The sequence below is a fragment of the Bombus impatiens genome, unplaced genomic scaffold, assembly GCF_000188095.3.
Source record: "Bombus impatiens unplaced genomic scaffold, BIMP_2.2 scf_0320, whole genome shotgun sequence".
Taxonomy (NCBI): domain Eukaryota; kingdom Metazoa; phylum Arthropoda; class Insecta; order Hymenoptera; family Apidae; genus Bombus; species Bombus impatiens.
Genome location: NT_176739.1, coordinates 19,714 through 33,158, shown reverse-complemented (window position 1 = coordinate 33,158; position 13,445 = coordinate 19,714). Strand labels below are relative to the sequence as shown.

At 31.9% G+C, this 13,445-nt stretch overlaps 2 protein-coding genes across 6 annotated transcripts in view; both read right to left on the bottom strand.

The window, feature by feature from the left end:
• LOC100749883 (parathyroid hormone/parathyroid hormone-related peptide receptor-like) overlaps positions 1 to 6,195 on the bottom strand; it is a 32,117-nt gene extending 25,922 nt beyond the window's left edge. Inside the window, exons 1-2 of one of the 4 annotated variants that reach the window (XM_024367414.2) lie at positions 6,095 to 6,195; positions 3,306 to 4,004 (exon numbers count right to left, since the gene is read on the bottom strand). The gene's annotated coding sequence lies outside the window, so the exon portion shown is untranslated. The remainder of the gene's footprint in view (positions 1 to 3,305; positions 4,005 to 6,094) is intronic. The other 3 variants (XM_012385415.3, XM_012385416.3, XM_003489358.4) reach the window with 3 other exon arrangements.
• An 838-nt stretch (positions 6,196 to 7,033) lies between these two features.
• LOC100746302 lies at positions 7,034 to 12,617 on the bottom strand. Of its 2 annotated transcripts, XM_033320554.1 has the most exons (6): positions 12,334 to 12,617; positions 10,788 to 10,853; positions 9,962 to 10,027; positions 9,365 to 9,527; positions 8,370 to 8,721; positions 7,034 to 7,808 (listed from the first exon to the last, which is right to left on the bottom strand). In XM_033320554.1, exons 1-6 carry the CDS (start codon positions 12,455 to 12,457, stop codon positions 7,629 to 7,631), a joined length of 951 nt encoding a protein of 316 aa, XP_033176445.1. In that variant the 5' UTR covers positions 12,458 to 12,617; the 3' UTR covers positions 7,034 to 7,628. The 2 variants fall into 2 exon arrangements, with proteins under 2 accessions (XP_033176445.1, XP_012240885.1); XM_012385462.3 differs by lacking the exon at positions 10,788 to 10,853 and having other exon boundaries at positions 12,334 to 12,616.
• Positions 12,618 to 13,445: the final 828 nt, after the last annotated feature.

Below are 13,445 nucleotides of genomic sequence, written 5' to 3'. Positions count from 1 at the left end.
GAGTTGTAATAACAAAAGTCATTAACATTTCATCCGTGATGGTATAGTGTTCTTAATAACGAGAGTACAAAAACAACGAATTTGCAAGTTTTCCCTATACAAAAATTTAACAATGTTGAAAGATCAAAGGAGCTTTTAAAAATGTGGGAAATACACTTGAAATTAAAGTATTTCGATATTTCATATAATGCAACTATAATTATCCATAAAATAAAATTATATCCATGTTAAAAAAATTACATCTAAAGCCAAACCACGCCAGTCACTGAATTTTCAGTTCCAAAGTCTTGAAGTTAAAATGTTAAATAGCAAACCTGAATAGTTACAGTAATTTTAAGTTAAGGCAATCGAATTAGAAAAATCAAATAATTAAATTTTTCAATGGATCTCCCGATTCGACGAATCAAGCATATGCAGAAACAATGTAGCATGGCCACGCTATTCAAACTACCTTTAATCATGATAATGTGTCTGACTATACATTAGGTCGTTCTACTACCAGGCTTGAGAATAAGCTAGAAATTCAACGCATATGCCTCCTAATCAACCATCAAAGCTAATAAACTTCCATATACCAAATTATCTGCTTCCAGTCATATACTTCAACAATCAACGAAAACCATGATAAACGTTTCTGCTCCATATGCAGACACGGCACCAAAAGAACGTAACAGAATTGTTGTAAAAAAATATTTTTCTTCTGACATAAGCCAAGGTTTATATGTATAACGTAGTAATCCACACGTGAATGTCCACAATTAAAGAAAAATGAATGTATAAAAATATCATTTAAAAGGTCTCAGCGTAGAGAACTTCTGAATGCAATGACTATGCAGCGTGGAAATTCTAAAACTTCTCCTTTGTACTTTTAGGCACTTATTTCCAAACATATACAAAATTTATTAAGTAGTATTTTTTAAATAACCATTACCGGAAAACTGTATAATCTTTTTTAAATTAATCAAAATTTACAATTTCTACGGATGTATTCAGAACACATTTTATGGATCTATGCAGAAAATGCAGATAAAGATATTAAAATTTCCGATGATGGATATTTAAAGGATACTATTTAACAAACTTTTTACAAATTCCATAATGAGTGTTTAAGAAATATAAGAGAGAAATTTCAAAATTTCCACATTATATATTTTATATATCTTCATTTTATAGAGAATACAAATGGAAAATTTTACGAATTCTATGATTTGTGTTCAGAAAATACAATTAAAAAATTGTTAATCTCTATTGCGAGAAAAATTGTGAAATCTCCATAAAAAATACAAATGAAAAATATTACAAACTTTTAAGTAAGAGGTAAACCTTTCAAGACAATATCGAAGAATTCTGCAAATTACTGACACAATGTTGTAGGTATCACAAAAAGTCCTAAGATCTTAATGTACATGAGTGAGAAAACAAAATGAGAGAGAGCTGTATCTTAAAAGTGTTCGTTACTCCTTATTCCTTCCTCTGTAATAATCTTCAAGAAAGCTCATTTATAAAGCCGATGTGCTGCATTACAGACATCGCACAGCTCGCTACTCTTTCTCTCAAGGGTAACTTTAATTAAATTCCCTATGTGACACATTTTTAATACGTAAATGTTGGATTTATTATGAAAATACATAAAATAGTTGAAATATTTACGCCTGGAGGATTAGATCAAACACCCTGACTAATTAATTACTTAATTATAACAGTATGAAACTATTAGACGCTTGTTTCAGTGTCTCGCTAGAAGTATTATCTTCTGTTAATTAAATTAAATTTGCTTTATTAAACTTTATAGAACATCTAGGAATATTCTATCACAAAATCAAATTTTCGAACGTGACGTGGAAAATTTAAGTCAGAGCTAATTTTCACTTGATAGAAGATAGAACAATTGGAGATAGAAAACGAATATGAATGAAAAATATTATCAAAATATCTTCCTTCCTTCAATACTATTATGTATAAGGAACTGATAATTTAAACGATAATTCCTCTTCCTCTCTCTCTCTCTCTTCTCTTCTCTTTTTCTCATTAGTTCTTTATCGGTAAATCTACACATCGATGAACAGAAACCGCTTAATTTTACCGAACGTAACTAGAAAACATTTTCTAATTTTTCCTTCGTTCTTCTATCTTATCAGATTACAAGGGAAACAGTAAAAATTCCAGGCAACGTTTATCAACAGCACTCTTGTTTACTACAAAATCTTGCTTCTCTAAAATCAAAGAATAATTAATGGCCTTAGCCAGGAATTTATTTGATTTAAAGAAACTAGGCGCATCAAACATTTTCCTACTTTTTCCTCGACTTTATATTTCATCCAACTTCAAGAAAAATAACAGCAATAAGACCTGGTAGATACGTTTATCAACAACGCTCTTCCTTGAGCCAAAAATCTGTTTCAAGTACACGGATTGCTATCGGATCGAACGACCAAGTGGAGCAATATGGTATTAACACCTGGCGTCTAGTTAATTAAAACTCACTTTACTAATGTTTTCCTGGGACGATTAGAAACACCAGAAACGGATTCTGGAGTTTATTTATAAAAGCATCAACTGCTCAACAGGCGATCCAAAGAGCCGTCGTTTATGATAGTATTTATCTAGCAGCATGGATTCGAGAACATTAAACTCGTCTCGAGCTCCGCGAATTTCCACCGACGACCTTAATAAATGCCGCTTATGTGTTCACTCGCCAGATTCCGTACTTTTTTCTTCTGTTTCTTCTCTTTCACATTTTTTCTTTTTTTTCTTCTTTTTTTTTTTTTAAGAACATAAAATGCGAAGGAAGTCAGCTTCAAGGAAACATAATTGCCATGAATATTTTTTGGCACATATTTTCATCTAACCAGCCACCTTAGAAATTTATTTGAACTTTGAAGTTTAATAATCAACTGCTCTCATACCTTAGGCATTAAAAACCTACAAATAATTTTTCTATTCAATGTTTTAAAACCGTAGCAGCACTATTTGGAGAGTATCGAATAGAAAGTTATCAGAAATTTTTTAATATTCCTCTTGCTCTGAACTCTTTCGGGATGCACTTTATTTCTGAGAAACTTTACGCAAATAAATATTGCAGCGGCGGTGCTGAAAAACTGCCACAGCCCCTGACTCCTTTTTACAAAAATATTAAATATTCTACACGCGTTATTCTAAAGCTTTGGCAAGTGTTTAATCAATAACTACAATTACATAATGATTTGATAAAAATATTTTGCACACCTCTGTATTTCTATTCAATATTAAAAAATTGCACTCATTCTACAGAAGGCGTTATACAAATTTTAAATATTGTCACTCACCGGAAGCTGCTCGGCGAAATGCAAAAGAAGCTGGCAAAAGATGTGTAAACACTCCTTCGATGGATCCAAAATTGATCAGAATCGTTGTTTCATTCCACATAGAAGTTCTGGAGAGATACTTCGATAATCCTCAAAAGCGTTCTCCTATGTCACAAAATGCAAAAGTGGTGGAAATCTTCATGAAGAAAGTTCAAAGCACCATCCCTGATTCCCATTATTAGTAACCCCAACCAAAGATTTATCCGCCCATAAATGACAATAATCTCTTCTTCTCTCTAACTGGATCTTCCTTTTAAGATTCTTTTGGTGAAGAGGTAACTGTTCCTTGGATAGATTGGATGATCGACTGTCTCTGACGACGCACTAACACGTCTGACGCTGGGCGCCGTTTAAGCGCGACTGTCTTCTTCTGGTGCTCTATATCGTCGAATCTTACGCATGTGCGATTTCCGATTTGCTCTCTCTCTTTCTCTCTCTCTCTCTCTCTTTCCACGCGAGCTATACGTTCTTGTCACAACAATACTCGGGCATAGTTATTTCCTCGTCGCTCTGAAGCTCCGCCAACTGTTGCTTTTCGTTGACTCCGGTCACGAGGTGAAAAATAGAAGAGCACACTGCTGTCCTGACAGAGAAATACTATTTCCTGCAAACTGAATTGATGGCGAAACTGAAGGGATGCTTCGGGCGGGGTTTTTAAGCCTGGAAAAGAAATTAAAATATAATGAAATTTAAGTTGAAATACAAGGTCAATAATTTCACAGTGGACGAAAAATAGAAAAGAATTATCGTTAATCAAAAACCGAATGAACAAGTAAATTTAATATTTCACTGGACGTTACCGCGAGCTACAAGGAAAAACTAGTTTTCAAATTTTGGCAACAAGATCGCTACCACAAATTAAAGAGTAACACAGGTCGGTTTTGGAAGAGGATTTTGGAGTTTCGATTCTAGTTTAGACCATCTATTACTCATCAAAGAACCATTCTAAACGTCCATCAAACTTCACGGCGGTGAAACTTTGTTTAACTGTCAATCATGAATTTGCTAAATTAATTATTAAATTATTAAATTGTTAAATACATTATTCGTTGTACGTTTTCTCTATGAACTAATTAACCGATTCAATTCTAATTATGTGAAATAAATTTCTATAATTGATATATATGTAGCCGAAACAATAGCAATCAAGTGAATGTCTGCAGTCTTATTCATCTGAAGGCACATATGAAATATTTCACCCTGTTAGAGAACTGACAAAGCAAAGTAGGAGAACAGATTACTCTTCAAGAGCCATTCATAAGAAAAAATACAATGTATCAGATAGTCTACAATATACATTTCGTACCTTGCTTCCTTGGGAGAATTTCTACTTGTAATTGCAAATTGAAAACGTCAATTTCTAACTAGAAGATGATATAATTGATAAAAATGGAGGAAACAGATGTACAAATAAGAATTCTAATTTTGGAGTTAATCGATATTGATCATTGAGATAGAAGGGTGAAAAGGGGTCAAAAAGAATTATCTTCCAAACGGGTCACTCAAAATATGAAAGAGATGGAGCACGTGCAAGTATTTGGTGATCGACGATAACGATATTGTAAAATAGCGTCGATAACGATGATAATGGACTCGCCGCGACTCGATCGCAATCTATTGTTAGCTAAAGCTTGGGCCGCTTTTATAGTTGGGGATGTTCAAGAACTAATCCAATATTTTGTATTTACAGTAAAATCAGACAAGAGAAGAAGTGAAACTGACAGGAATTATTTCGCGTTCGATCTTACTGAAATTCATGTAAATAAAGAGCGATAAGACAATAGAAATTTTCCTCTTTATTGGAATGTTTCTAGAAACACGAATGATTCAATCTCTGAAAACATTCTAATTAATAAATTTGTCAAATCTAAAGTAACAGATGTAGAACAATCTTCTTTTTTTATTTGATTGAAAACATTGTTCTAATGAATAAAGGGAATGTGATGAGATTTGCCAGGACTGTGATTAAAGTACTAAATATTGTAATTACGAAACAGAAAAATTGTTATATAAATTATAAAATTATTGAAGTAATAAGTATTGAATTTTCATCGGTTCATAATTCTGGAATTTTCTGAGAAGAATATTCTGCTGTTTCTCTAATAAGTTACAAAGTGGACTATTTAATCAAGTCACTATGTCTACATGTTTATTCCCATTGTTCAATTAAGAAACAAACAGAATTGTCTTTGTTTAAGAGCAAAACGATAAAGGGAATATCAAATAGTGTTCGACTACATAGTATGCTACATGCGTCGCTTGATTTTTCTTCCTATCATAGGAGGAATAGAAAAACGCCTCTCAAATTGACAAAAGCAATTCATCATCAATCTCTTTCAGCATGACTATCAATATTCTAAACCATCGCATTTCAGTAATCGCTGTACAATCAACGTTCATAATAATCCATAAATTATCAAGCGTAGAAGCGTCTACTGTTATCGGTGTGGATTAAGAAGCAATTAACAATTATCGTGAAAATTTTCTTATCATACAACGAGATATAAATGGAAAGATAGGAAAAAGGAAAGAAAAATTATAATAAAAAATTCTTCGTTTAAAGTTCGAAGTACCTTCAGAATGTTTTCCTTTCTTCAAGAATGTATCACACGTTAATTAATCCGGGAAAATTATACCAACGAGCCGATAACTTTTTAATAAGCCGATAAGCAAATCTGGTTATTGGCCTATCGTTAATCTTAACGCGGCTAGTTATCATTAGCATCGATTATGAATGACTAGCCATTTACTTGATTATCATCGAATTACTTGCAATTGCGCAGTTCTTCTATCTTCCATCTTGATTTTTGATGTTGATGTTTTACGATCTCCCTGTTAAAAATTGACTAATTAGTTATGGTATTTGGAAAATTAATGAATAATATTTAGAAAAATCAATTAGTTGTGTTAACTTGAGTATATTTGACGATCGACGCGCTTCAAAATATATTTTTCTTAATAACTCAAGTTACTTTTATCAACATAAACTAAAGTTATATTATTTTAAACTACGTTAATTTTTATTATTTGCGATACATATAATATGTATACACTATATACAATGTATATATATATATATATATATATGAACAATGTATTCTAAGCTACTAGAAGGTAATACGTATACACTACTACATTAGGAGTACCAAAAGAGTTCAAATTACTATATTACATTATTATCATAACAATAATTAGTTATGACAGAATTAATGACTTAGATAGGTAATAAATGATACGAGCAGATAATTAAACAAGATTTGACTCAAGGACCAGTCACTTTCACACTCTATGCTGAGAAATTAAGAATGCCACTCTCGGCTGGCACGTGAATCAATGAATTAAGCATGAAGTGTAGCAATTTTGTCCCTCGACGCAAATTCATTGAATCTGAGTGGAAAACTAGTGTCTCGTTTTACATTTGTATTGTTGTTGGTAACCTTTGATCCTTTAAAGGGCTTTGAATTTTTTTAAAATATTCTTCAATACCCAGTTTATCCTCATGTTTCCTTCGCAACACCACATTAGAAATACTTTTCTACTTTTTTACTTTTATAGTTTGTGAATGATAAAAACATTAAACGTTCGATAAGATGTGGTGTGTAATATTCAGAAAGTGTATGGAATATTTGAAGGACTGGTGAAAGTGGCTAGAATACAAGAAAAGAGGCGAAAAGAGATACTACTCTGTATATATGTAATAAGAACTTGTATATTTCCCATATAGTGAAGTACAATTTTAAGAACATGTTGGAAAATTCAGAACAACGTTATAACAGCACTACTAAAAAACTTAGACAAGTTTCTACAACAAACTACAAGATTAAAGAACCACACTCTACTTACCACTAAATATCTCCAAAATTGTAAGAAATACAGACAAGATTTACTTCAAAAAAGCATACTTAAAGAAACATCAACGTTTGTACTGCCTTAAGAAATTCTATTTTTATATAACAAAATTTTCATATCTAAAATCATTTTTTAAAGAACCTACTTTATGATGCTCATAATTTATAAACAATTTATTAAACAAATACTCCCAACGACTATTTTATTGAAGTGTAATTTTTCAAAATGTAATTATTGACAAATTTTGTAAGATCTTTCAAAGGAGGAAAAGATCTTTTAAAAAGAATACAACAAATGACTATCTTTGACTTCAAATTAAAAACATACTAAATTGAATTCTATAAATAGTTAAATATATAATTACATATATAGTTAAATATCGTTGATATTATTTTTTAAACTTTTTACAAATGATAGAATTCATTAGAAATATATTTAGACCGCAATAATATGCGTAAATTCTCGGATTTCGTTATTGCCCAACACACTAATTATGTCCTTCAGGGTGATTTGATGGACGGTCTCGTTAATTTTGCTACCTACATAACTCTGGATACCTGGAAGTATGTCCGGCTTGATAACTTCTATGACCTTTGGTGTTAACTCCTTAAAGACCTACGGATAAATGCATGCAAATTCAATTTCACGGCCCTTCTGCCCTACCAATTTGTTACATTCGAACATTGAAGTTAAATAAATAATTATATCACCTTGAATCTTCTGCTTCAACAACTTTTTCAACAAAACAAATATTACAACAATAAAAATTCGTAAGAAACATCGAAGTAAATAAAAATTGATAAGATTTTTACTACAAATTATTTGTATCCTGATCTTTTTTTTCTTTTCTTCAAACCATGGTACAGAAGATAAGTACTAAAATGTACTGTTTTCTAATTAATTCAATCTATCAGAGATCTAAAATCACTTTTCTGCTTGATCATCTTCTTCACACAGTGAATATAATAATAATAAAAATTATTGTGAATTATTGAAATATAAAATTAGCAAAGTTGGTTACAAATTATTTATATCTTAGTCTTTTTCTCTTTTATCTTCAGTAGATGTTGCATAAGCTATATACTCAAATTCGAGTTTATTTCTAATTCAATCCGCTAAAGCTCCTAAGTTACAAATCAACCACTAACTATTGGTAATTTGATAAAGTGATCCCACCTTGTTCATGACGTCGGACAATTCATCATCATCCATGAAATTTCCCAAATTGATATCGATGGATCTCAATGAAAAGTCCATGTCAAAGGTCTTCAAGTACACTCCTTTGTGAAATCCCAATAAACTGTTCACATACAGTTGGAAATCATATATATTCGCTTTGAAAGACCCAGCACCTTTCAAATCGACTGTGTTCCCCAGGACTCCGGATATATTGTAAAGGCCTTCCGCGTATATTTCCGGAATAGAAATATTCGCCGCAAACGTTGGTCCGATCAAGGATAGTTTCGCCTTGTTGATCACGAAGGTCGACAAATTGTATAGCACGATATCCTCCAAAACGATGGATATGCTGAAAAATTCAATACAATGTTAGCCACTAATTTGAACAGATAGCGTGAGAATAGGTATTATATAAAAAGTTATTTTTCCTCTCATACAGGATGTTCCTTTTTATCTTGCTTTGGAAATATTCCTAACAATAAGCAGACGTAAAAAAAATGTTCAATATCTATGTATGTATTTATTTATTGCAGTCTGATGGCCGAGAAATTGGACTTGGTATTCCAAAACGAGTTCAACATAAAAATTACATTTTTTGAGCACTTAGAAGCTTGAAATAGTTTGAACACGCGGTATTTGAGTACGTAAGACTCGCGTAAGTCAAGTTCGGCTGATTTTTCACACATTTGCATAAAACTCTCCGGCAAACGTGACTTCCTAGTCTCAACTTTCTCTGTATGAAGAATTCCTAAACTTATCTGCCATATAATCTCAGGTTCTTACAAACTTCAGAAGTCTGACAGAGCCATGAAGTCGTCCATTAGCGAACATACCAGCAACTTCCGGGAAGTTCGTCGACTTCTTCCAATACCGGAAATGTGACAGAAAATCATTTGATATTCAAAGTACATCGGGCTAAAGCAGAGATGGTGGTTTAGGAATTCTTCAGGACCTTCAACGTGACCAAAGACTTAATCAATCCTCTAACTTACTTCCCTATGTCCGAATTGTCTACATGTATATCCAATTCATCAAGACGATACGGTTCCAAAGGTGGGATTCCAAGTTCTGGTATCCCATAGGGCATTCTGCTACGAAGTTTGTCTATGAACCTTCGAATTTTCAACTCCAGACCCTTCGAGGCTGCACTGTCAACTGTCCTTTGCTCAATTAGTGTCGATTGCAGTAATTACATACACTGGCTCACGAAAGCATTCAAACTTTTCGTGAATACACTATGTGTGTTGTACAAAACCATGTGAAAATTTCATTAGCATTGTAAATGAAATTTGATTATCATGATTACTAGACTGCGGCTTTTCATGCAAATTCATATTTTCATACATGTAGATAGAAAATTCTCTTACCTATTTATAGAAAGCACTTTACTTTGAAAATTTTATATATTTTTCCATATTATGTGCCTTCTGTACGATTTTACAGTTTCAAATTTCCCATAAATGCATAGAAATCCGCAAGCTATTAATTACATTGACCAAGTTTGAAGCAGATCTTCGATGTAATGTATTCGTGAAAAGTTTCCACAAGTGGTGCAATACTCTCATGAGCTTATAGTTTAGAGTACCTACTGTAACCAGTGGTGAGTTTAGTCGCGTTGATGAGAAGATTCCTCGGCGTCTCCACCGCGGTGTTAACTAAAACAATAAAAAGGTCCAGAGATTAGTTTTTATTTTTTTTTAATAATTACACTTACAAGAGCACTGATAGTCATAATAAAGCGATTTAGCAGAGGATGGAGATTGATGGTGATGCAGAAAGTATTCTTGTGAAAAATAGAAACTGGTAATGAATACCCATATCGAATTAGGAAGGTCAAATTCTACGGTAAAAAGTTGATTTCATTGGCTTTACAGGGAAAATAGGCCTGAGGGTTATCAACGTGCTCTGGAATTGCAATTATGGTTGCTGGCTGATGCGGTATTTTCTATGAGGTATTGCCCAAGCAGTGGTACTACCAAATTATCAGAAAATTGATGTTAGCCAAAGCAAGGATATATTTCAGAAGAAGCTCTTGAGATTTTTGCAACCGGTTGTTATCGCAATTGAACGATGTTGTTAGCAACTGAGACTCGCATTAGGCTTGTCCATTAAAAACGCTATTGCAGTCATGCTGCAATACTAGCTTTCTTATAGAGGCAACTTTCCAAGCTTCATTCCATTTTCATGATAATATCCTTGGACTAATTGTTGGCTATTACAAATCCAATTAACATTGAACTCAACTTTAACTGAATTTCGAGTAAACATTAATTTAACGTGAATACAAATTTTGTGGTGAAAATATTAATATTGAATTGTTCCGAAATAAATATTAATAATGAAATGGAAATATAGCTGATGGAATAATTTGGAAACTATGACTGAGAGAACTGTTTGGATGAAAGTGTCACATACTGTAATTAGAGGCCGTGTCCGTAACGCGGTGTATCAATTCTTTCTGTCGTTGCAAAAGTCCTGACACTGCAACAAACGAGTAAACGCAAAGTTTCCAGTGAAACACAACTCCTTTCCCTGACGAACGATCAACAAACGGTCGATTGGTCGTAAATTCAGCGTAGGTGCTTCTCATTTTCACGAGTGTACTTGTGACATTTGAACAAGGGTCAAACCGAGTTATTAACCACGATAATGGCTTCCAAATGAAAACTAATGTATGCAGTAGTGAATGATGAAGATTGAGTAACTGAACTCGGAAAATTAAAATACAGTAATAATACAGTAAGTTGAAGTATTTATATATAACAGCAACTGATAAATTTAATTTTAAAAAATCTAAACAATTTCTAGAAATAATACATTTCTCGAAACAAAGTAATCATTCAAAATAATGAAATTAATACGAATAACTTTCTTAAAGAAAACTTGCAGATATTAGATGAAAACGTATTGACAATGTAAACATGACGAATGATGCAGTAAAATGATGCAGTAAAATGATGCGAAGGAGCGGAAAAAATGAGGAAACGATTGCTTGAACGCGATACAGTCACGAACATTGGAGTGTACGTGTGATTTTTCAGATTCGCAGTAATTGAGTTTGTACAGCGTACAATCACGGGCATAATGAGACAATTGCTGTAGTTATACAATAAAAAGGATATACAGGTCTAGTTGATAATGATTATAAAATGACGCTCAAACTACAAAAAAACGTATGACTACTACTTGTTTCTGAATCATCTTATTATCTCACTGATCTTATCTGCGAAATATTAATTTCTTGTTTCTAAAATGTCTGTATGACAAAACCTTGATTTCTCCTCAGATTAACATATTTCTTCAAAGATTAATAACACAGCAAAAACGATGCTTATTTTACTTGCAAAATAAGTAATGCTTGTATATATCGTACAAATGACGAACATGGAACAAAAAAGATAATATTCATTATAATTTAAGGTACAGTGTAAATTAAGATACAGATTTCTATGTGTAAGACAAAACTTTCAAATCTAATAAAACTGGAGATGACTTTTTAAGTCAGATCACAGTATAATATCTAAGTGAAAGTATTTTCTTCTATGAACGAGTTAAAAATAATTGGACGAGGCTAACTTCCATAATTGGCTTTATATCTTGTTACACTTTATTCCATTTCCATACTTAGAAATCACTTGATCTACAAATTGAAAATCAAATGTAGTAAAACAAAAAGTACTCTACTCTTGAAATTAAAAAATCGAACTAAGAATCAATTTCACATGAAACTACTTAAATAAAGAGAGATAAAAAAACAATAGATTTACAAATTGAGAATCAAGTTTAGTAAAATAAGAAACATTCTATCATCTCCCATCATTCTCCAAATTCCATTGAATTATTCAAGATTTGAAGAAGCAACGAAGATCAAGGCTCAAACTAAAAAAGAAACCCAGTATCAGTGTAAAAGAAAATTGTTTAAGGAAGAAATAAAACTAGAATTATTTTTAAAATTACTTACGAAAATTAGTAGCACTGTTGGCGACATTTTCAATTCCTCCTAAAATTCCTGGAAGACCTTCTGACTCAGAGGAAACCACTTGAATGGCCAGCACCACGATAATAATTTCCTTAGGCACGTGCATCTTCTTAATCACCTTTCTTTACTAATGGAAGGAACAACACTGAAAATTGAATTTTCATAAACTGAATGTTTAAAAGACCGATCACGCAACACACGTAAGACCTGTCATTCAAACCGTTCGCGAAGAAGCAGGAAGGCCGACTGACAACATGAAAGAGTGGCAATACGTAAGTAAGTCAGCTGGTATAATTGTGAGCGCAATATTTGAAATGTGTGAGTAATGCACGAGCAGGAACGTGTAGCGAAAGCGAACGCTACTCCATGATCCACGAATGGTGATCCAATCAATGTAAAACATACTACAAACTACATTTCGCTTGCATAATTGAATTAATATTATCAGTGAAAATTTATATGTCATGAATTAAATTATTGTGCATTATTGTGCACAATGCATAATAATTATATCAAACAGAAAAGCCGATGTTTAAGCAATTCAGAATTACAGTAAATACATTGAAATGAAAAATTAATTCACAAGTGAGTTGAACAATATAGAAATATTAAACAGACACGTTACCTTCATGATATCTTCAGTTAAAACAAAACAAGTGAAACGAAAGTCTAAATATTACTCAAGAAACTAAAATTAATTTAAAAAGCAAACAAGAACATTGTCATTTAATCAATTAAAACGATGAATTTTGAAACAAAAATCTGAATGGTCACCAGTTAATAATGTGAAAGTAACAAATTTATAAATAGAAATAATTAAACTAGACATATATAAAAACAAGTAGATATACATATACAAATAAGTAAATATACATATAAATATATAAATATAAATATAAATATACATACATATAAATCTATATAAACAAATACAAGTAAATATACATATAACAAGTAAAATATTAACATATATTGTAATCATATAAAAAAAACAAAAAATAAAATATCCTTATAAAATGATAAAATAATTTCAAATTGATAAGAATGATCATAAACAATCATCGTCATGATCAAAAGTATGCGCACATATGCAG

Coding starts and splice junctions, on each gene's coding strand:
- LOC100746302 (XM_033320554.1), bottom strand. CDS start 12,457: ATGCACGTGCCTAAGGAAATTATTATCGTGGTGCTGGCCATTCAAGTG. Junction 10,028..10,787: donor GGACACGGCCTCTAATTACA/GTATGTGACACT, acceptor TTATTGTTTTAG/TTAACACCGCGGTGGAGACG. Junction 7,809..8,369: donor TGTCCGACGTCATGAACAAG/GTGGGATCACTT, acceptor ATTTATCCGTAG/GTCTTTAAGGAGTTAACACC.